The sequence below is a fragment of the Rissa tridactyla genome, chromosome 2 (genome assembly GCF_028500815.1).
Source record: "Rissa tridactyla isolate bRisTri1 chromosome 2, bRisTri1.patW.cur.20221130, whole genome shotgun sequence".
Taxonomy (NCBI): Eukaryota; Metazoa; Chordata; class Aves; order Charadriiformes; family Laridae; genus Rissa; species Rissa tridactyla.
In genome coordinates this window covers 73,037,395-73,061,284 of record NC_071467.1, presented here as the reverse complement: position 1 = coordinate 73,061,284, position 23,890 = coordinate 73,037,395, and the positions used below count along the sequence as shown (strand labels likewise).

At 40.3% G+C, this 23,890-nt stretch overlaps 1 protein-coding gene across 14 annotated transcripts in view; it reads left to right on the top strand.

Moving 5' to 3' along the window:
• The window catches only part of FHOD3 (formin homology 2 domain containing 3), a 403,988-nt gene that overhangs the window by 171,479 nt on the left and 208,619 nt on the right, over positions 1-23,890 (top strand). For all 14 annotated transcript variants that reach the window (XM_054190223.1, XM_054190222.1, XM_054190220.1 and 11 more), the window contains exon 4: positions 13,299-13,366. In XM_054190223.1, coding sequence (XP_054046198.1) covers positions 13,299-13,366 — 68 coding nt within the window. The remainder of the gene's footprint in view (positions 1-13,298; positions 13,367-23,890) is intronic.

The window sequence follows — 23,890 nt, the reverse complement described above, 5'->3', positions numbered from 1 at the left end:
AGGATCTCTTGCCAGCGCGGTGGGTGGCTTTGTATATAAACTTCTCTCATGTTGCTGTGTAGGACCTGTGTGGTTAACGCATTTAAGGAAACTCACTGATTTCCGACTGCAACTGAAAGAAGCATTTAGCATGGAGGTTTTTATTTGTTGTATGTGTCAATGGGGGTGAAATACTTGCTTAGATATTTGCTTTTTTTTTTTTTTTTTTTCCTCACTCCAGCCGTACTGTTGTGGAGCCTACCAGCAGCCTACATATTATTCCTGGAAAATCTGGGATATTTTTCACCTCTGAAAATGGAGGAGAAATTCCAAAAGTGACATTCCCACTTGATGAACACGGTCTTTTATCAGCAATTTCCTGATTTTAATATGTGTGACTTTGGGCACCTCCCTTCATCCTAATTGTGTTACTTGGGAACTGGAGCAGTACACTGCTTTTACTTATTTTTAAAAGGATGTGAAGTACCTAAATACTTCCATTGTTAAATCTTTGCAGTCCAATGTATGGGTCCTTAAGAGAGTATGAAGGTGTGTCCCCAGTGCTGGAGAAGCCTTTACATTCACAACAATCTGAGTAGTAATAAAAAAATAGCAATTTAAGGACAAATAAAAGGAGTTCAGGATAGCAACTGCAGAGCTGTCTTGCAGGGCTGTTGGGTGCGACATGTGAAGCTTGGGACTGTTGGCTCCCTCGTGGTGTTACCTCCTTTCCACGTGTGTTAAGCTTATCACGGAATCTTCAGAGTTGGAAGGGACCTCTAGAGATCATCTAGTCCAACTCCCCTGCTAGAGCAGGATTGCCTAAAGCACATCCCTCAGGGCTGCATCCAGGTGGGTCTTGAAAATCTCCAGAGAAGGGGACTCCACAACCTCCCTGGGCAGCCTGTTCCAGTGCTCTGTCACCCTCACTGTAAAGAAGTTTTTCCGTGTATTTGAACGGAACTTCCTATGTTCTAGCTTGTGCCCATTGCCCCTTGTCCTGTCGCTGGGAACCATTGAAAAGAGCCTGGCTCCGTCCTCCTTAAACCCACCCTTTAGATACTTCTAAACGTTAATCAGGTCCCCCCTCAACCTTCTCTTCTCCAGGCTAAAGAGTCCCAGCTCTCTCAGCCTTTCCTCATAAGGGAGGTGCTCCAGTCCCATAATCATCTTGGTTGCCCTTCGCTGGACTCGCTCCAGTAGTTCCCTGTCCCTCTTCAACTGGGGAGCCCAAAACTGGACACAATACTCCAGTTGTGGCCTCACCAGTGCAGAGTAGAGGGGAAGAATGACCTCCCTCGACCTACTGGCCACAGTCTTCCCTATGCAGCCCAGGATGCCATTGGCTTTCTTGGCGACAAGGGCACACTGCTGGCTCATGGATAATTTGCTGTCTACCAGGACCCCCAGGTCCTTCTCCTCAGAGCTGCTTCCCAGCATGTCTGCCCCTAACCTATACTGGTGTTTGGCATTCTTCCTTCCCAGGTGCAGGACCCTACACTTGCTTTTGTTGAACCTCATTAGGTTCTTCTCTGCCCAGCTCTCCAGCCTGTCCAGGTCACGCTGGATGGCAGCACGGCCCTCTGGAGTGTCGGCCACCCCTCCCAGCTTGGTATCATCAGCAAACTTGCTGAGGATACACTCTGTCCCCTCATCTAGGTCATTAATGAATATATTGAACAAAATTGGTCCAAGTATTGACCCCTGAGGGACACCACTGGTTACAGGCCTCCAACTGGAGGGTGCCTGTGCCACGTTCTTGGGATGCCTATTCATGTCCCTGTTGCTCTAAGGCATGGTATGGCAGATGATGTACCAGCCACCTGCACCCAACACGTGCCAGTGCATCCCAGGAGATGGTGAGGCACATGGTGCAGCAGCGGTAGAAGTGCTGGGAGGTGAGTTATCCAGCAGATAGCGGAGGCCTCTGAGCCTCCCCAGGCTACTGTACAAGGACTGGCCACGTGCTTGACCTGGCGTGCGTGTCAGATGAGACTCGTGCATTGGCATGGATTTAGCTTGAGGTCTTAGTGGTTCTGTTCCAGTTTATTCCTGGGGTTTTCTTTTCCTTTCAGTTGGTGTGTTTTTCATGTGTCCCAGCAATTTCAGAATGGTGGGAAGCTTGCTGACCCTGAATTACTTTGACATCTGCTAAAAGTATTTGTGCTGCACTCTATCCTTCTGCACATCTGATATTTCTTCATTCCCTCTCTGTTGCAAATCAGCCCCTGTTAACTTAATTTTTGCTAATTTAACTATATCCTTCAAGTATCCTAAAGAAGCATCCTTCAAGAACCCTAAAACACATCAAGACACATGGAAAAAGACAGATCAAGTTATTTGAACAAAGCTGGTTAACTAGCCTAATGCTTTTGACTGAGATCACATCTGCTAGGAACTATGAGGCTATTACTTAAGGGATTGTTCTTTGTTATGTGCCTCTGTAATACTAAATCAAAACCAAGTCTTTGACTGTTGAAATGCTTTTCTTCCTCTTTACTCAAAATCAGTAAAGGCTCAGTTGAATTGCTGTGTCTGGGTTCGGGCATTTAAAGATGGGAATTCATTAGAGGATGTACACAAGAACAAGAAGGACTATCAGAGGTTTAGGAAAGATGAGCTACAAGTAAACTTTTTCAATTTAAGGAAGAGGCTGTTATATGGAGGCGTTACAGGAATTTTCAGGCTGGAGAGGTCTGAAAATTAAATTTAAAAAATAATTGTTTTAGAAATCAATATTAACAGTAAATGTAATGAAATACTGAAATAAATATCCCGGAGATGCTGTGGCATTTCCATTGGAATTCTTCGCTTATTCTGTTTTTTAATTAATTTTGGGGAAAAAAACCTTATAGATGAAGCTCCACTGGAGTCGGATGCCTCTCTAGAAGTTTTCCAGAAGGGATCTTCATGACTGTGCTGAACCTTCTGGGTGATGATGAAATACAAATAAATATAAACTCCTGATACATATTATGTGTCTCACTCACAGGAGCATCTACTGGTTTTTGTATGTGAGGACTTTGTGGTGGATGCTTGGTCTTGGCCACTCGAAATGGTCAAAAAGACCCCCAACATTGAGTTGGAGCCTGTTGCCCTCAGCAATGTGGCTGTGAGGCTGGAAAGTCTCACGTGGATGTAGGCAACGCAGGCATGGGTAGTTAAAGACGCACAAGCCATTGCAAACGCTAGCAGTAGCCTGAGGAGAAGCAGCTTTTCACCATCAGATTTTCACCATCAGCTGCTGCTGCTGCTCTTTTGCCTGTTGCCTTGCTGTCAGATGAGTGGACAATACTTGCTGTCTAGATTTTCCAACAACCTCTGATGAGGTTGAATACAAGTGCAGTTAATTAGGAGGCTGGATCCTCTGAGGTCTGAAGGGTGGTAATTGCGCTTTCTGGGGATGGACTGGGATCACTGGAACATCCTAGTCTTGGAGATAGCCTCTGGCATATTTTGGCATGTCTTATGCAACAGTAAAACTTGGCCTGAACTTGAAGCTCAGGAGCTCATTCACGTTCTTGGCACAAACCTGTGATGTCTTTGCGCTCGGATGTTTTGCCTCTTGGCAAGCTGTCAGCACAGATAAGGCATCCAGAATTCTAGGGGTAATGTGTGCGTGCTAAATATTTTGTCCTTTTTTTTTGGTGATAGATTGCTGTAATTTGCTTGTTGTTCTTTGTTTACTAATACTGATTGAGCATGCAGGGCAGCGTGTTGGCACTGGGATTGAAATGGAATAAAACCAGAGAACTCAAATCATGACTAGCATGTTGTTATTAAGTACTTGTAATCCAAGAGGCACTGATGTGCTTGTTCAAGCACAAGCATACAGGTCAGCAATTCAGAGACCTAGTTGTAAACTGAAACAAACGTTAAAGATTAGCCTCAACATACTTTTTTTTATGATTATTTTTTAGCCTCAGATTGGTTACAGTAACCTCTCAAGAAAGCAGTAAGTTCTTCTATATTATTTTCTTTTCTAGCAATTTTCCCTGGCCCCATTCTCTTGAATTATGTAACCTATATTTTAGTATAACAACTACTTTCCTACTGTATTACTCTCTAGGGAACAATTTTGCATTAGTAGGGGGATGAACAAGATGACCTCTTAAGTCTTTTCCATCACCACTTGCTGTAATACGGTGCTGTAATATTTGACCTTGTTACGCAGCCTTTTCCCTTCTGTAACCCTTTGACTTCTACAGAAGAGCAGTCACAGCGTTTTTTGGGCATGCAGAAGTACCCTCCTTTGAAGTTATCAAGCCAAAGTACTGTTTCCTGCACTTCAGAACTAAAAAGCGTATTAGTGCCTTTTGCATTCAAGTGGAGAGGACCTGTATAAATAAATCATTGCAGGGAAGTACGCAACGGTGCCTGTTCCATAGCTGGAATTAATAGCCTGAAGAGGCAGAGGATCTTTATTTTGTTAACATGTTGGCAAGGCTGTAACTTTCAAATATGCCTTTCTAGTGCTGATTTTTATTTCAGGGAAGGAAGGAAGGAAGACGGAGCTGCTTGAGCAATTTGTTCTAGATCACTACTGTGTCCGTGGACCCACACAGTCTACTTAATTCACTGCTGTTGTTTCCATCAGCAGGCTTTTTCCCCATGTGTCCAAAGTTATCAGTAGGCATCAGACTGGATGGGAAATGTAACTGTAAAGGGGAATTCTGTATTCTAGCTTGCAAAATCAGAAAGGATATATGCAAGAGAAGTAATCTGGAAATGGAAATAAAAGCTGCAGTGATAGTCAAGTGACAAATGGATTCAAAGATGCCTTGCTATTCTTGTTTGTTCGTAGCTTTCAGCTCATAGAGGACAGCAAATGCCTTTTGTGGCGTTGGCCTGGCAATAATTTCTCCAGCTCCAGCCTGACCACAAAAGCTAGCTCTAAAAAAGAAGATTTTTTTGCAATGAACACCCTCTGCATTTTCTTTATCTCTCGAGAGACAACTAATTTATAAAGCCTGGGGGTTTTTAATCACTGAAATGCTTGAGCCATGCTTAAGTTTTGGAGTTGTTGCTGCTGCTTTCTGTGCAGTTAAGTGATTCTTTGTTGACTCTGCGTTTTAATGTGCCGTTCTAACTTTTACTTCCTAATTTAAGTAAAGCCTGCTGTTGTGCTCTCCTGCTGTTGGGCGTTTTTATTGCTTATGTCCTTTTTTCCACAGCAGCAGTAAAAGACAACTGAGACAGGTTTCTGCAGTATGGAGTTGGGAAAACAGTAGAGAGCACAGAGGTATAAAACTAAGGGAAAAAGTACTAGCCCCTTCTGTCAGCCAGCTTCACCCTGCTCTCAGCCCACATCATCTGGAATGTCCTTCTTTCACTTGCTTATCAGTAAGCAGGGCCTTAATACACTAAGTAAGTTAGAAATTGAATAGTTCTGACACCATCAGTTTTTAAGATCTTACCATAACGCAGTGCAACATACAGAGAGTACCAGTTTCCATAGCTGTAAGCCCCAGGATCCATCTGATGAAAACTAAGGTTTCCTTTTGCACTTAACTATATAAACACTTGCTGTGTTTTATCATCTCTCTTTAGTGTAAATCATTGGCATTTGTTTGCCATAGTGTGTACAGATAGTGTGACAAATGTTCTTCCTAGTTCCACATGCATGTGGATGGGTCTCCAGGAACCAAAGGGATGGTAATTTAGAGCTTTGTGAAGGGGAAACTCTGGCTAATGGTTTATCGGTACCACATGGTTTGCTTGAAGCCAAGCAGAATAAACAGAAGTTTGGTAGAAGTGGTGGAGAGGAGAGCAGTTTAGACCTGTTAGGCTCCCAGAGTGGAGCATAGTGAAAACTGGAAAGTCCCTTTTACCAGCTATATGTGTAAAAACCTCCTTTTAAATCTCACTGAATTACTTAGGTGTTGCTGTAGTTTATCTGTATATTGGTAATGAATCTCAAGCATTGACTAAAACCTCGAACCAAGGGTGGGGGGAATCTCCAGGACATTCAAGAGCGATGTATTCAGAAAGAAAAGGACCTGCCCTGAAAGGGTGATTTCTCTCTCTCTGTTTTACACAGGTGATTCAGTTTCTCACTCAGTCTTTCCATGCTTCCTAATTCTTAAGTTTAGTTCTCTGTAGGTGATCATTTAAGCATAACTACTTTCTTTAAGCATTACTGTTTTTGTATTAGTGGTACTCCAGACCTTCACCTCTCCTGCTGGCTGTTCTCTCTCTTACTGACTCCCCTCTGCTCTTCTGTACTTCTCTTTGCGTTGTTTCTCTGTTGTTGTATGTCTTTGATTCCTCATCCTCCGGGTCATCCTTTTTCTCCTCAATCCTCTGGAGTTTTCTTATTGTTACTTCTTTTCCCGCAAATGATTAAACCTCATCTCAAATCTCTTGGAAATACAGGAGCAAGAATCAGAGGTACGCTTCATGTGGAGGACATTTGCACCTGGAGGAGTGGATCCGTTTGTCACTGTATTTAAGTGTATAATCATTCTTGTGCTGACAGTTTTATGTTAATTCCCTTGCGACAGAAGTTAGGACGTTTGGCGCTTCAGAGGAACATTCAAAAAAGACTAGCTCCAATCCTTCTTCCCAAAGTGGGGTTTCTGCCCTGTGTGCTGTCCCTGTGGAAATCCAGGGGACTGTTTCTGCCGGTTGCTTCTTGCAGCGTCAGGAAAGCAGACTTCTGCCCTTGAAGAGGCAGGAAACTCCTTAAGTGCAAGTGTACAGAATTGCTCTGAAGTGCTGGCCATATCGGCTATTTTTCATTCCCAGTGGAGATCCCATTATGGAGTTCTCCTTCTTGCCTCTCCAAACCCACGGGCTCCCTGGGGTTTGCAGGTGCCTCTTTGCACCCTCTGCTTTAAGCTTCTGCCAGCCTGGCTTTAGGATATGGGATAGGAAAGGACGTCCAAGGCTATTTATTTTGTGGCTTTTCCCTCCTCCCACTCCCCACCTACGGGTCCTTTACAGAGAAAGGGAATAAGGATGCAGGCTTGAAGGGAAGCTCTTCTTATATGCAGGCGTAACAGGATCCTCTCCCCACAAAGGATCCCCTGCTCTCAGCGGGGGCAAAGGACCCTGTTTACTGTGGAGACCCACTGTCCCAGATAATTAGCTAAGCAGCTGCTGTGTCTCTGAATGAAAAGGAGGGGAGGGAGGTTTTTCTCTGACGGGGAGCCAGGGCGGCATTCCTTGGGGGCAGCCTGCACATTCCTCCAAAGCAGTCGCCGCTGACGGTGATGTGGGCTCGACGTTGCACGGCCAGGCTTCCCGAAATCTGTACGCAGCCACTTGCTCGGCCTTTATTGTGAGAAAGCTCCTCTTCCTTGCTAAGTGCTACCCCGGATCAGTGGGAGAATATATAGCTTGAATTCACATGTGATGTGTTGTAATGCATAACAAACGATTTATAGAGAGAAACTAAGATCAGATTTGGAGAAAAAAAAAAAAAAAGAAGATTTGTAATATGCAAAACAACTGCAGCTTCTCAGCAGAAGCAACAATTATGTTAATGAAGTAGTGGGGAATGTGCCTGTGAATGAATCCCTTCTCCGCGTATTTTCTAGGGGGTCCGGGAGGAAAAGGAGAGTGCCTTGTCTGGCCAACACATTTATGACTGGCTTTTGTGGACAAAAGCAAAACTATAACGAGAGCCTGTTCTTGGCACAGGACCAGGTCTTTTCTTAGAGGACTGCTTTAATTTGTTTGACATACAGTGAAAGACTGGCACACTGCACTAATTAGTTTTATATACAGTTGTTTTATAGATCTGCAGCACTGTACGTACCTGTGGGCCCACTTGAGTAACCCAGCAAAGTCTGCCAGGCTGCTTCCTGAAGGCTGTTCGCAGGATTGGACCCGTATGCCTGACTTCTTGCTGTGCTGCTCAAATTTTTACCTAGTTTTATGATTTTGTAAATTCATTCAGATAGAATAACACCCATTTAAAATTGAAATACTGTAGTAATAAATTCAGAAGTGTGGTACTTGGCATTGGCAGAAAGAGATTTTTTTTTTATTGTTATAAACATTTTTCTTTGTTCTTTAATTATTTTTTCCCCGTTGGTGCTGGTGGAAACCTAGGCAGTTCATTTAAATTCTAAAAGACTTCTGTTACTAATACTTCTTCCTAGTGAGCACTTAAAATAATATTTTATTCATTGTTGCGGAGACTAAATTTAAGTTTTGAGTTTCTGAGTACTAGCCGGTTTGTAAGTGGCTGGTGCAAGCCAGAGAATATTGCTACTTCTGTCCCATGCAAGGACTTTAGAAATGAATGGCAGGAAATGTTTCAAATGTCATTTAATTAGATCTGCTCCAGGTACCCTGCTAATGTAATCAAATGTGGAGTTAATCTCCCTTTTATGTTATTGTAAGTAAAGGAGCTTCATCTTGAAATTGTAGTTTAAAGAAAAGAGGCATGGATGGGAGATGTAGAGGTCATTCAGGCAGCAGCAAGTGAAGCAGAGCAACTCCCATTTGTGCTCAGCCAGATGTTCACGAGCCTTTGCCAATAGCTCAAAAGGCTGATGCTACATAAATTACTATATCCCAGGGACTAATTCAATGGGTGTGATGGAAGAGGAAGGGAGGAGGATGGTACTCTGTCGGTCAGAGGTCAGGTGTAACACATGGGACTGAACCAAGCAATATTCAGTCAGTTCTGTTTTTTCTTTTATTATTGTGGATAGAAAACACTCCTTTTCCCCTAGTCAGCAGAAAAGTCAATACTTTCATTAAGAATATAAAGACCAATTATGATTTTCTTTAAAAAGTCCCTTTCCCATATAGTCAAAAAAGTAGAATAGCCAATGGAATTTGAGCCTCTGACAGTCGTCTTTGAAAATATAGAATCCCCTTTGAAAGCTACCGGTGGTCTGATAAAATAAAGATCTTTAAAGGCTTATCTTGCTCTGTGAAATGATGCTAATTGCAAACCAAGCTGCCCCCCCTTCACCACCACATTTATACCAAATTGACCTAGAGAAATCCCTTTTCACCTAGCATGAGTTGTTTTCCTTTCCTCTCTAGGAGACTTATTTTTGCAAAAGTAAAAAATCTCAGTATTAAATAATGGTTATCTTTTAGAGTGTGAAGCCTTCTCACGACCAAAGTGCTGCCATTGCAAGAAAATAGGCACTTGTAGGTTGCTACCTCTCGTGCATGTCTCGCTGTATCACAAGCCTGGTTGTCTTTGACGCTCTGCCTGTAGAAAGAAGCGGTGACCTAAGGGGGAATCTCTTTGTCTTTCAAGAATATACACCCACCCATTATGATATGAAGGATAATTTAACAAATGTGACTCTTGCATGTTGTGGAAAGGTAAATAAAACTCAAGCCCGTACCAGTACCTGGTTTTCTATCAGATAGTTTCAAAAGAGTTGGCTCTAATTTTGAATGTTTGGGGTCAGCAGTGGTGATACCTTTCAATTTCTCAGGAAAATTTCAGGATTTTATTTTCTGGAAAATTTCTAGAGTCTGCAGATAAAAAGCAGGGTTTCAAGGTTAATGAAATACCAACTCAGCATCCCAAACAGTATTGTTCAATCAGTGGGAGGCCCACGGAGGTAGAGAGTGCCTTTTCTTTCATAAAATAAAGAAATAAGCAGTGCCCTCTAGTGTTAGTTAACACCAGAGGGAACGACCAGGAGATTTTTCCATCGTCTAGGTATCTGCAATTAAACCTATTTCACAGCAGCCGATGCAGCTCTCTATTTCTTGAAGAAAAGTAATAAGAAAGAACCGCAATAACATAGCTTCTCAGGACATAAGTGTCAAAAATGCAGTCATTAATAGGTAGATAGAGTCAGATATCTCAAGCTGCCTGACCTCTTTTATCTTCCCTAATCTTGGAGTGTATGAGTACGGTGTGTCTCCAGCCTGTGCCTGACCTGGGGAAGGGCAGGAGATGTGTTTTACCAAAGGCCCAGAGACTCATGAAGTTTCAGGGAGAGGTGCAGCAGCGAGTGTTCCTGCTTGAAGTTCAGAGGTTCAGTTTCTTGCATAAAGCAGCCCTGGTGTATGTATCGAAGCTTATCTACAACATGTTATATTAAGGCAGCAAGCAGGTAGGTCTTTTGGGCTGTCCTTGGAGCAACTCAGGATTTTTCGGTTCTGGGGGTAGTACCAGGTTGGACTCCTGTTTCAAAGCCGTAGGCATCATTTGTTTCGATTAAAGACAACTCTTCCAGGGATGCACCATGGGAATTACAGGCACCTCTGTGCTTTAGCATGGAGAGGTATTTCTCAGTCTGTTTAAAAGAGGGCAACACTTTAAATTGCTAAATAAAAGACCAAGCGTTAAAAAGCATTTCCTATCTGGTTTCTGAATTGTCTTCCATTTGAAAACATCATAAGCAACTATGCCTTTCCCTCTCTGTTTTTTGATTTGATTTTCTACTATAGATAAAGAGCTTACGAGTAATTACTACCTTTCAGTTTCTATTGATGCGTTTTCATAGCCTTGGTTGCAGCTTTTGGGATGACCCCCAATGTACCTGTGGTTTTAAAGTTACTGTTGACAAATGGGAATCCTGTAAGGCTTCGAGAGCATCTTACTGAGTGTCCCTGAGCTGTAATCTGGTGTATGCATTTATCATTTTCTGAAAAAACAGCAGCACACAGAAATACAGTAAAAGTACAAGCTTTTATAAGGTGATCCATGCAGTACCTTGGCTTTTCTGCCTTGTGTGAGGTTCGCCCTGGACTGCAGTTTTCTAAACCAAAACATCTTCTGATATAGTAGGACTCCAAGGAGTGACCATCTCACTTTCCTCCTTGGGTTATGCTCCATGAATGTTTTTGATGGCTGCCAGCACGCTAAGAATTGGGTGCCAGTGCATACATAGACAGTCAGCGTATTGCCCATGTGTAAGTATATCAGGTGAAGAGGTTAGGAGGAACTTGTATTTCTGAGCTGATTCAACAAGGTTAGCTCCACATGAGGAGGGATCTCTGTATAGATTGCTGTGTGCTGGTAGCAGATGTCAGAGATGAGATGACTTACCTGGACTGTTGCTCTTCAAAAGGGGTTTCAGACCAGCTCAAGCGTTTGCTATATGTGCTCCTGTCTTGTTGCCACTGCTGTTGCCAAACCTGTTACTTCCAGTAGTTGATTCTTCAGCTCTGATGATAGACCCCTTTTTGAGCTGCAGTTAATAACTTCTGTCCTCTTCGCTACATGCGAGCAGGGAGAGCATTGTTTGTGCTGATTGCCAAGGATGATCTTATCCCCTGTGAAAAGACCAAGAAGAAAAATGTTCGGCATTGTTTCTCTGAGACGTACCAAAAATCTGCACGCACCAATGAAAGCAACCAGCATTATGGTATCATAACAATGGTTCGTTAGGACTTTACCCCGGGCCGGCACGATGATTGTTCCTGTTTGAGACCAAGACCAACAGATGGCATTTGTTAGGACATTGATATTTATGTACAAAGTTGCCAGCACTTTAAGAAATGGTGCCTCTCTTAATTAAGATGATAATATACTGCCTTATTTGGAGAGACTCTGCTTGTAATGATGCTGGTGAATTATGAATAGAGGGAAATTAGTAATAACAAATGCCAGATGGAGGTATCTTTCAAAGAGGAATATTTTGTGTAATATGGCATGTAAAGTTGACAGACCGGGTCTTAAAAGACCTTTATTATTCTTTAAGCTTTCCTGACAAAATTACTCTTTATCCTGCCAAGAAATGTAGTTTCACATGCCAGTGCATTTTTAAGCTAGAGTAATTAAAGTATGCCTCTAAGTTTATGGCTTGAAGTGAAATCTGTTCCTCCAGTGTTTTGTCAGGAATCTATAAACAGTGCAAGGAAGGAGACAACTTACAACAACAATAGTTTTGCCAATTTTACACGTTCTGCCTTTGAAATCAGAGGCAATTAGGGATGAACAAAGCTACTTTCAAAGTTTACCAAAAAAAAAGTGTAAGTTTTTGCTGAAGTTTTACTTCACGTTTTTCCTTTGGTTGAAGATGATGATTGGGAATAAGAAATGATTTTCAAAAATTAAAACCTGCCTTCTTTGATTGAAGTAAAAAATTGATTACTGAGTTATAAATGCATTGAATCCTCAAATGCTAGGCCTTTTTTTATAACTTCCTGAGGGAGGGATATAAAATCTGATTTGATTTTGTAGTGTAAAGTAGTAGTAATTAAATGAAAAATAGACAAGGGAAAATAAGAAAGAAAACTTTGGGGGATTGATATTTCATTTTCTCATAAGAATATTCCCACTCCATGGGCATTTCAACTTTGGTCTCATGACCTGGCCGCTGTCTGTTGAAGAGGAGGTCCTTTCATGATCATCTGTGGGTGAGGCAAAGTGTGTCCTATCAAGTGGCTGTGAAGATCTGATTTTCCTTTGTAATTGTCCTCAGATTGCATTAGTGTAAAAAAGTACAGTTTAGGACTCTAGAAGTGTTGAATATAGTTTCTATCAGTCAGATACACCAAATGGAGTAGACCAGCAAGACTTGAGGAGCGCACCTTCTGCTCTAGCCACGCACAGAGTCAGAAATTGCTTCCAAATGCACAATAGTAAATTTGAGACATGCTGTTTAAGACTTCTCCCAAAGGCACAACCATTGTGGCAGGGTTGAGAAAGATAGCAGAGGAGTTGCTTTTGTCTTCTTTAAATTATTTCTATGAGTATGCATTAGTAGGGGAATAAATGAAGTAATATATTTCAGTATTGGATGATGAAAAGAAGGCTTCTGCTTAATTTAGAAAAAGATCAAGATCAGTTTTCATGAGAATAAAACACTGTTTTGAATTATGCTTAGAACAGACTGTCCGACTATTTCTGGTATTAACGTTCATTGCCATTGCAGAAAGGATTTAACAATAGAAAGATGAGAACATGAGAAAAGAATGTCTAGAGGGAAGGCAGTCAAGGATGGGATTCAGTGGCTCTAGCTTTGATAACAAAAGCAAAGAGTGCTCTCAGTTGAGTCTTTTGAGGCTAATCTGGTACTTTCAGTAAACCCTAAATTTACCTTAATGCAGAAACAGCAGTATTTCAAGGCATTGTCAAAAACCCCTTAGAGCATTGTCTCTCGCTGATCTTGTTCAAGCTATTGTGAATTTACCTGGGAGATGCCATCTGAAGTTACGGACAACTAAACCCTGGTTTTACTTGCACTTTGTTAATGAATGATTCCTTTATATATAAAAAATAAATCTTCTTTCTTTAACAGCAGTCTACCTAATGGGAAGTGGGCACTATGACTCTACCACTCCAACTCTTTTGAAATCTGTACTGCTTTTTGCCATGTTGCCATGTTGTCAGTTTTGTTTATGCTGAACTTTTCTGTTGTCTTTTTCTTTTTTTTTTACAGAAAAACTTTACAATTCCAATGGACGGGAGCTGAGACGGGCACTTTTCTCCTTGAAACAAATATTTCAGGTGAGCAAATAATGGCTGTCCATTCTGTGACTTGAACGTGAATTTAATTTCTTTTTTTAATGTAGGGAATAACACAGTTTCTTGCAAAACAGAATTTTAAGACTTTGTTTGTAATGTGCAATTAGCCAATTAGTCTTTTCTCTTTATGATCTGTAAGCCTTCCCCTGTGCCTTCAGTCTCTCAGAAGGCAGGACCAGATGTCGAGTAATGAGAGAGTTAGTGCTTGGAACTTGCCAGGAAAGGAAAGAAGAAAATTTGAGCTCTTAGATGGAAACTTAGGATGCTCATTAGACTGTGGCATAGTTCTGTACTGGAAAGACTGGGAGGGGGATGTGAAGAGAGGAGCTAGAAAACCATGGGTTGGGGTGATGGACCAACATAGGCCTAATAATTGACAAATAGACTAGGTTTAAGCCACATCAAAAACTGAGAAAGGAAACGAGAGACATGGGACAGAACTGATGAGGAACCAAGATGTACTGAGAGAGCTCTGAAGGTGTTAGAATTTAGATTGTGGTTAGAGGAAATGATTTATTGATTAGCTGAAAAGATACTTCATAGAGCTGAGGAGGGTATGGTAGTGACTGAACAGCTTAAGGAAAGGCATGGATTAGAATGTGAATGTTTGCTATGGAGGACACCTGAAATCAGCAGGATTTTGGGTCCTGTGGGCAAGTAGCCAATGTGAAAGAAAGGTGGTGTGGATAATAATAAGGTGAATTGGATAAAAACCTTGGATTTCAGATTGGTTTTACTGGATAAGGAGGACTCAAGAAAGTTGCAGGACTGGAAGGAAACTTGTTGGAGACAACAGATCAGGAAAAGTGAAAAGAAAACGTTGGTGAGAGCTGGAGCATATTGCCAATGGGATCCTAAAATAGAATTCAGGATGACACATTCCATTTCTATCAGTAAAAGTGAAATCAATAAGAAAAGCACCTCTTCTCCTTTACTAATGGATCCAAATGGAGGATGACAACCTATAATGTTTTTCAGCCACAATAGGTAGGTGCAAGGGTTTAGTTCAGCATTTTTTACTTTGCTTTAAATAGACATTTATTCTAAGAAGACTAACAACGTTTAACAATTTGCAAGACTGCAGAATTGCAAATTTCCAAAATGCACAATGCTTTTTGCAGGTTTCAAAGTTAAGCATTCAGAATTTAGAAAATGCCAGAATGAAGATTTTCTGAACAATAGGAGTAGATGGTGAAGTGTGGACCATTTAATGGAAAATTTTGATAGTTGAAGATGTCTTATGCATCAGAAAAAACTCCTCAAATTTTGGAATTTTTAGACAAAGGAGTTCCAGCTCCAAAACAGTCTGGTCATCTCATGGCCACAGATAGGGAAAACCATTGTCTCTTCAAGGCATTCCCAGGGAAGGATTGTCACAATGATGCAAGTTGGGTTTCCCTGTGAGCTTGGCAAGTGGGTGGACTGTGTGCTCAGAGGAAATTAGGCAGGTTTCCAAGACTTCTCTGTTTTTCTTCTTTTTTTGTTCACCTCAACTGTTTCTGGGAAGTATTTGTATTTCTCTGAATTTATATATTAATAAAGGTGAGTCTGGGCATTCACATATAATGAGCAGTGAGTGCTAAACCTCTCTTCCCAGCTAACCCACACCTCCCATACCCAGTTTGAGTATTTTGTGACTTTTGGGTATATTATGACTTTTCCCAGTTTGGGTATTAATAAATGTTCTCTTCCATGTGGGTTATTTGAAGGCTCGTAGGTATTTCTGAGCACACAGTGCTCAGTGCTTTCAGGGGACACACCAGTAAGATCTCTGTCTTCCAGCTGATCAGCTGTTTTAATGGAAATGTTGTTTAAATATTTATCCTTATAAATTTAATTGGAGTTGACTGGGTTGAATAGTAATGAGAGGGAAGGGAAAAGCAATGCACATAACCCCCTATCTGTGTATAAATTTAGGTTTTAAGTGAAGCCTGTCTGACAGTTTCAGAACATAATTTTCCTTGAAAAATTCCGCTTCCCTGTTTCCTAAAGAATCAAAAGAAGTTTGGGAATTATCTGTTACCACTTTAAGTAGCTACTTCTGGTAGAACTGTGGCTGTTTGTCAAACAAACATACCCTTCAAAAAAAAAAATCTTCATATATTCTCAAAATACAGGTTTTCATTAACGGACAATTGAGGAGAAGTCTTTCTCAAGCTGGAGAGTATTCATACCGTATGCTCAAGTACACCTCAAACTGGACAATGAGACCCTGTATGATGTAAACTCCTGTTTACCTGTCAATGTTGCTGTCCTTAACAACAGTTACTGGCATTGCTAAGGGCATCTTTTGAGCGTGATCTTATTTTATCGTGTAATGAACCATGAGAGAGAATGTAAGATGATTTTTATATCTGTTTCAATGTTTTAGTGAAGAAAAATACAACTTAATGTTATAAGGTTATATTATAGACCAAATGCTATTGTGCAGAAGGTCATACTTATTTTTAGACTATGACGTTAAAGTGTTGTTAGCATTAGAAATCTATCATTATGATAAAAGTTTTTTAAAAGGTGTATTTTTCAACATAAATATCTGTTTGATTTTGTATCTCATTATACTTAGTATTTTAAATTCCTTAAGAATATAATGTTTCAGAAATAAAATGTTAGCTTCAAAACCAGTCTTTATTTTCATTTTAACAAATTTTCAGAGTGTTATGGAGACTTCATCATGTCTTCAAGTGCCAAGACGGTTCGTAACACCATGATTTTATAATCATTTCATCATAGCTGAGTTAATTTGGCACAGTTCTCTGTCAGTATCATTTTTAATTTAAAGAGCTTCAAGGTAACGTGCAGTCTCTTATTTGTATTAAGTGGGAACAAGCCCAAGTTTTACATCAAATATGAATTCCAAATAGTCTGAGCTCTTGGTTTTTCACGCGAGGCCTCAGTAAAGCTTAGCAACGTTTGGCAAAAGCAATGCCTTTGTTTCAAATTTTAAATGAAAGATTCATTTGGCAAGTCCAAACTTGGAATCTCTCTGGTTTCTTCTGGTGGGCTGGTTTTGGCAAAATGATAAAGGTTATGTGGAGCATTTTTCTTTGACAGTAATGCCATTCTGTTCCTGTCATTCATTTGGAAGGGTTAAGATTACCACATTCATAATCATTTGCTGGACTAGACTGTCGTATTCTTCTTCTGATTTACCAGTATGCTTTTTAATGAACAAACTTACAGAGTAAGGAAAATAATGTTTGGACTAGAAGTACGTGAAGCACTTGGCCTTAAAAGAACTGAAAAGAGGAATACAGATATAATTGACAACCTGTTGGAGTACAGTTAACTCCTTTCTAATGTATTTTCTGACAGAATTCTAACTTGCCTGGTTCTTGCATTTGTCAGAGATTTGTGAATTTTGTGCAAAGTGCTAAAACTCCCAAAGGCATCTGGGGCAGAATCCAGCTGAACATTACACTTATAAAATCAGTGTCGAAAAACATTCTTGCATTTCCTGGTTGTAATATCATAAGAAAGATAAAAATACAGCTGCTTAAAACATCTAATTCAATATCAATCTTAAAAGCAGAAAAATTGGGCATGAGCGCTATAATATATGTAAATAGTACTGTGCATTTTGCATGATATTAAAAAAAATTATTTAACAAGACCTCTGCTAAGACTAGATGTAATATAAAGCAGGCATGTTTTCAAACCTATAAACAAAAGTGTGCCTTGTAGTTACAGAACATTACAAAGCGTAGTTTCAAATCATGCTGATTGTATCATTTCAAAATATGAAATAACTGGATAAGAATATGGTGTTGTAAGAAAAGTAATCTAAAAAGCCTGTTTTAAGTCTGAAATCTATAATCATGTGTAAATCTGCTTCTTAAAGTTTTGGAAAATATTTTTAATCAATCAATGCATTAGGTTTTCTGGAAAGCAGACCTAATGGGTATATTTTAAAGTGTTAAGGAAAAAAGCTAGTTTTATTTTAGGACCGTTTTCCACACTAAGTGTCATTTGACAAATGCAGGAGATCTCCAACTGTTTTTCTTGAGGATCCTAGATTCCCATTCTGTGTTGTGATCAGAATATCAGGCAACACAGTTACAAAAATTTTCTTACGGAATTTTCTTCTATTGTTGAGAAATTCATTAATCATTGAACAATTGAGCTTTGTGTAAAACGTCACAAAGAACAGCTATGTAGGGGCCCTGGAAACATTAACTAGAAGGTGTTTGGATAGACACAATCTTATCAGTGAGTGAAATCAAGTGTCACACACTTCAGCTGCTAAGGAGTCATCAATCATCCTTAGCAGAGCAGAAGGAGTCTTCTGTGTTTGCCTCATTGATCTCTAGGAAGGAGGCTGCTCCTTCCCCTCTTTCGAGCATGACTGATGACTCCTTGGGGTTTGAAGCTGTGTGACACTTGATTTAGGGGCTGCTGTCATCACTTGTGAGGCCGGCTGCCACCTCTCCCCTTTTAGAGCCCTCTTGGAAGGGTTCTTGATTAAGTCATGAAAAAGAGAGAAACCTTCATTTCCTTCCCAAATCAAATTCACTGCAGTTCCACGCAGCAATTTACTTATCTGTTTCATCCTATTTTACAAATAATATGTCTCATTACTCTTTAGAGATTATTAATAAAATAGATATGACACCTTAAACGTCAAAATCCGTTTCTCAATTTCATTGGCAAAGAGTGCCTTCTTCATGCCTACACAGTGTTACAGGCTGAGTTCTAAACAGTTCTTAACGTGACTGTAAAATGTGAACTACTTCCATCACAAGGATAGCCTAAAAACTTGGGAAGCCACCATTATTTGTTCTCTAATTTATGCAAATCTTTGAATTGGAACAGGAAACCTTGTTTGGTATGGAACCTATCTACTTTAGCTTCCTCAGGTATGCAATCCATGAACTTTGTTTGATCTGTTGCTTAGTTGCCATGAAGAATATCCCTGGTGGGGTCTGCTCTAGGTGACTTTCCTCGTAATTTTTAATTCCGCTATTAACTGGGAAGAAAAAACTACAGCGTATTGGCGTATCTGCTGTGTACTCAAGGTGCAAAGGATGAAATTCTGTCCCCATCAAGTCAATGGCATAAAACGTCTTAGTTTCAGTGTTATTTTTACGTGGTGGTTGAGTGTATACAGGTAGACGGACTGTTGTAAACAAACAGAGGCAGCGACAGCAGGACTTTTTTTTGTTCATTTCTTCTGCTTTTTTGTTCATTTCACCATGTCTTTACAACCAAAGCTTTTCTGGATAATAATTGTATAGATTAATCTGATATTGAGGTGCGACTTAGTTTTGCTTGCTTGCTTACTTCTTACACTCACAGGGGAAAAAAAAAGTTTAGGAAAAAAGTCTAGGGAAAAAGATCCTGTAAGTATTTGCACCTTCATTATCTGAAATAATTAAATACTGAAAGCAGAAAGTTACTTACAAATGGTTCAGCCTGCTGAAAATAGTGGTAGACTTTCTTTTCCATCTTTCTTTTGACCTCTTTTAAGAATTGTAGTACAGTTCAGTTCCCTCTCCTGAAAGATGAAATGCAGCAGTTTATTACTCTGTAGAAACCCAAACAGGTAGCCCACCATTTTCAGTGGTAGAACTAGATGATCACTCTTGAGATCTTTCTCAGCTGAACGTGGCATCATGCAACTGCAAGGTTAAGTGCAGTGAGAGCACTAGAAGCAAGCATTAGTGTCACAGTAAGATGGCTTCAACCTGCAGCTCCCTCATCCGATACAGGAATCAGACGGGTTATGTGAAAGTAGTGAAGTTAATGGCCAAAGTTACTGAGGAAGCAAAACACCATGTTCAGAATAAAGGGAAAACAGAACTTTCTTGCAGAAGATGGTGGTGAAGATCAGGCAGGATCACAATAATTTGGTCCTGGTAACTGAAGAAAGCAGACTTAAAGTAAGAACATAAGTATGGCACAGGAGCAACTTTGCTATGCAGGTTAAGCACCCTTCACTCTCTAAATTTTGTCTTTAATCAGCTTAAGACATGAGTGATTCTTTGGGGATTTCAGTTACATCCACTGAAGATATCTTTGTTTTCATCTGAGCAGTACAAACTTGTATTTCCTTCCCTAAGGATTGCTAAGGAAGTTTTAAACTTTTAAATCTTTTCATAAAGATTTAAATGTCTTGTTTCAAGTTTCATATATTTTTAAAACTTTGGACAGATAAAAAAAATCCAAAGATTTCTGAACCTCTTTCGCATTAGAGTACCTCCTAATACCCTCAAGCTTGAAGAAATTCTGTCTGTAAGAGAGCTGCGTATTTGTTTCAAGGTATTAAATATTGGATATATTTTCGTGTGTTTTAATTTGTGAAGTAGTGTTAACTATTAAAACATTTATTTTGCCTCCATGTATTCTTTCAGCTATCCAAAAGAAACTGCAGAAAGGCATACAATTTAAAATGTGTCCTTATGTAAAGGAGGTGTGAAATAATAAGTGGTGCGGCTTCTCTGCTTTGCTAACGGGAAACATCAGCAAATGCTGTATTTGTTTTGCTGGTATTTTTAGTGCAATACAAAACGTGTTCTTGAGAAACAACAGAATATTTATTTTCTGGACTGAGGATATTTCAGAAGGGAGACTACAGGGGATTAATGGCTGTAAATCAAACACTTTGCTTTTGGGTGAATTTGTGTATCTGGTTTTTGGTGCCAAGGTAGAAATCCATAATAAGCAATAGTGTGGTCTGCATTTTAAATGTTTTAGTCCTGAAAAGAAAAAGAATTTATTTTTAATACTTTCATGGCATAGTGTTATCATTAGCTGGCACAGATGTGTTTAAAAGACTGGCAAAAAAATGCTGGCATTTGGTGATTGCTACTTGGGCAACTGACTCATGGCAAGGATATGTAACAGAATTGATAGCTGAGGGTGAATTTTCCTTGTAATCATCGCTAGAAGCCAAACTTTGGATTGCAGATTGCTTAAATATATTACCCCACTGAAAATAAAGGGGGACGGTCATTTCTGTGCATGCTGTTGTAAATTGTTGCTCCATGTAAATAGATGGGAGAATAGGAAAAACGGGAACAGTGTAAAAATACTGATGTCTTGACATCACGTTATGGTCATGCTTCTACATGGATGTACATGTAATGAGTTGTGAAGGTGTAAAGGCTTGGGGAGAGAAACAAATAAGGAGCGTGGAGTCATCACAGAGGAGTGTAAGGGAAAAGCCTGGAGGGCACAGGAGTGGAAGCTGTGGCACAGTCGCTGAGGGCAGTAAAGCACCTGAAGTGCGTTTGCAACCAACAAGGGGAAGGAGCTTCCATTGAGGGACAAACTGGCTGCCTGGTCCCCATCAAACCCTTCACGACAAAAATGCTTCTGTGGCTGCCTCAGTTACCTCTAGCAGATGACTGCAGTTTTGGAACATCCCAGTCTAGGACACCCTTGTTCTCAAGGAGTTCTTCCTCTAGGTGTGCTGGTGGGAGTGTGGAGGAAGAAGACAGCAACTGAACATGCCTAACATTCTCATCCTGGGGGAGTTTCTGAGTTGCCAGGTATCGGGGAGTGAAAATACTTGTCCTAGAGAGATGGACTTCTTGTGACAGGAGAAGACTCTCCTTCTGCTACCCCTGAGAGCTGTGTTTGGTTCATCTTCTGAAAATAGTGTCCTGACTCAAAGTAGAGCAGAGGTTTCATGGTTTAATACAAGACTTTGCCTGCTTAACTACCAGCTCATCTTGTCCATACATAAAATTCTTTTGTAGCTTCTTAAATAATTTAAGTTTTAATGGCAATACAGTCCCGAGGGACTCAGAGGACTTAAGTTTATGTATGTATGTGCGAATATATATACATATGTGCGTGTGTGTATGTTTTTGTGATGACTTCTTTCCAGATTTGTTTGCAATAGATGACTTGGCTCTTAAAATGGACTGAAATAAACAGTGACAATTGAATTAGATAGCATCAGGCACTTCTGGATTGGCAATCTAGTATTTTAATTATGTCAATAATTTTGGAGTCCAAAGAACAGAACTATGGTTTAAAGTGTGGGAAAGTAACTATAAATTATATCTTGGCGGTCCATGCTCCTTCAATCACTTCCTGACTATGTTTACTCAGTTTTCAAGCCAAAATGAGCATTTCTAACTGCAAACAGTGCAAGCCAATCTTGATCTATAAAATGCAACCTGTTGCTTAGCCAGTAAAAAAGCTGGACTCCAGAAATGGTCTGGGATTTCTGTTTCTAATAGAGCACGGCATAACTCTTTTATTACTACATCGTCGTAGTCTTGTCAATGGGAGTAATTATTTTGCTGGTAACTTTAGCAGATGTGATGTGTACTGAAGGCAGGTAGCAATAGTTAAAAACATTCTTGTGGAGACTTTATTGTGATGTATTTCTAATGAAGACTTTGGGGTCACAGAGCGAGGTACCTGAAAGAAGGGCTGAGAGGAACTGGCTGTTAATTTTCCATTGCTGGTGGGGCAAGCATTAGAAATTATATGGGGAAGCTGTGGACATGAAGGTTTTCAGGTAATGGAAGTGCATTCTAGTCATAGCCCTGTGCTGCCACATCGCTACTGCTGCCCAGGGCAGTCAGGTTAGGAGCAAGCTGTGGGGCTGTTTTGTTTTTGGGTTTTTTTGTATACATGAGGGTTTGTTCAAGCCAGAGGAATGCTTAGGAAAAAAGATCTGTAAACTTCTAATCTCCTTGTATTATTCGGAGTAGGAAGTGTGGAATAAGGGCCTACCCATCATTGATGCTAACAGAAACCCAGATTTCATCATTCTGCCTTTATTCGCTTAGTAACAGGAGGCTTTTCAAGTATATTGGGCAATAGTCCTGTATTTTACTTTCTTGTGGTGGAGTGCCAGATGTATTGTCATTTGAGATTTATGCCAGCGAAAGCCTGCAGTCGCGCATGCTTTGCTCTTTGACCTGCCTCCTCCTTCCTCCCTTTCCTCACCAGTCAGCTGCTGTCCCTCTGCCACTAATTTACATCCCCAAATGAATGAAACTTAATCCCTAAACCTTAATCCTCCTAAAACCAGCTGAACTTTGTGATCCTATCTTGACTTTGCAGGAGATTAAAAAAAAAAAAAATAAAAGGAGTGAAAAAATGTTTTTTTCACTTCTAAAGCGGTTGGCCATCTTTTATATTTTTGGGGGGACTCTCTGTGAGTGCACTAGGATTTGTGATCCATGTATTTTTCCATGTTATTTTATTTTTTTCACATTGAGCGTAATCATCTGGGGTTTCTGTTTCAGTTCTGCCTCCTTGCTGTGTGTGCAGCATGTACTCCTGGCAGGGAAATCTGAGGAAAAGGGGTTTCCAAGGAGGCTTTGCTCTGATGTATTAATGTGGAGTGGGGACAGCACGCTTCCCCAGCACACTATTTCATAGATGAACATAGCAATGAGTGAAAATTTCCCTAGCTCCCCCTCTTAAAAAGTAGTGATTTTTTTTACTTCAGGAGCCAGGCAGTGTGTGAATGAGCCGTGCCCTTTCTGCCTGTAGGACTCTGCGTTGGGATGCTGCCAGCATCTTGTCCCGCAAAATTTTAGGCAGCAGAGGAGGATGCTCCTCCTCTTTGAATCCAGTAGGGTTTACGTTTCTTCTCTTACATTACATTGCATGGTAAATTGGCAATATTCATCTTCTCTTTTGCCTAGGTGAATTATCACAACATTCAAATGTGAATGCAGTATATCTTTGTGAAGCGACCGGTTTTGGTTTACGGACAAAATGAGAGCTGATCTGAGAATCATTAGAATTTAAATCTCTCTTAATAGGGATGTTGTAGAGTGACAGAGCAGAGAGGGAAGCTCTTCCTCAGCATCAGCCGCTGGAGCTCCGTGTGAGCGCAGTCCCCTCCTGTAAGCCCGTAGGCAAAGCTTAGCAGGAAGATTCTGGTGGCTATGGCCAGCATCCTGGCTGCTCTGACCTCTAGGCTGGATTATCACAATTTTTGAATTTTGGAAAGTTTTGTCAGTACGGAATGTAATTGCAGGCTCACCCAGTAACATATCATGTGGAGAGAACAGGCTGGGGAACCCCATAGTTCCTTATTTAAAGAAATTAATGTTATAAAATGTGCAATGTTTAACTGTGTAACAGAAATAGGAGAGAATTGTACAGCCTAGGATTAAATATGGGAACGCTCAAGCAATCAGAAACAATGGGATAGCTTATGAAAGGAAAGGAAAAAAAACATAAAAATGAAGTTCTCCTTGGTGGAAATCTCATAGACGAGCATCTTGTTGTAATTCCTTGGAAAGACAGTGCTCTGCACAGCTGTTGGCCACGTAAAAGAGGAATATGTATGTGCATATCCAAATGTGAATATTCAGTTACTAATCCAGTTTTCCCAAATACTTGGAATGGAGCTTTCAGCAGTATTTGTTAGCTTAAAAAAAAAAAAAATCCCCTTGAAAAACTGTGTTCCAAAACCTTGATTCTTATTAGGAAACAAAACAACTTTCTTGTGGCATAAAAATAATCATGCTTTCGTTAAAGTTTTCAAACATATGGCCCGCAGAAATAGCAGGCTTCAGAAAGATTTAT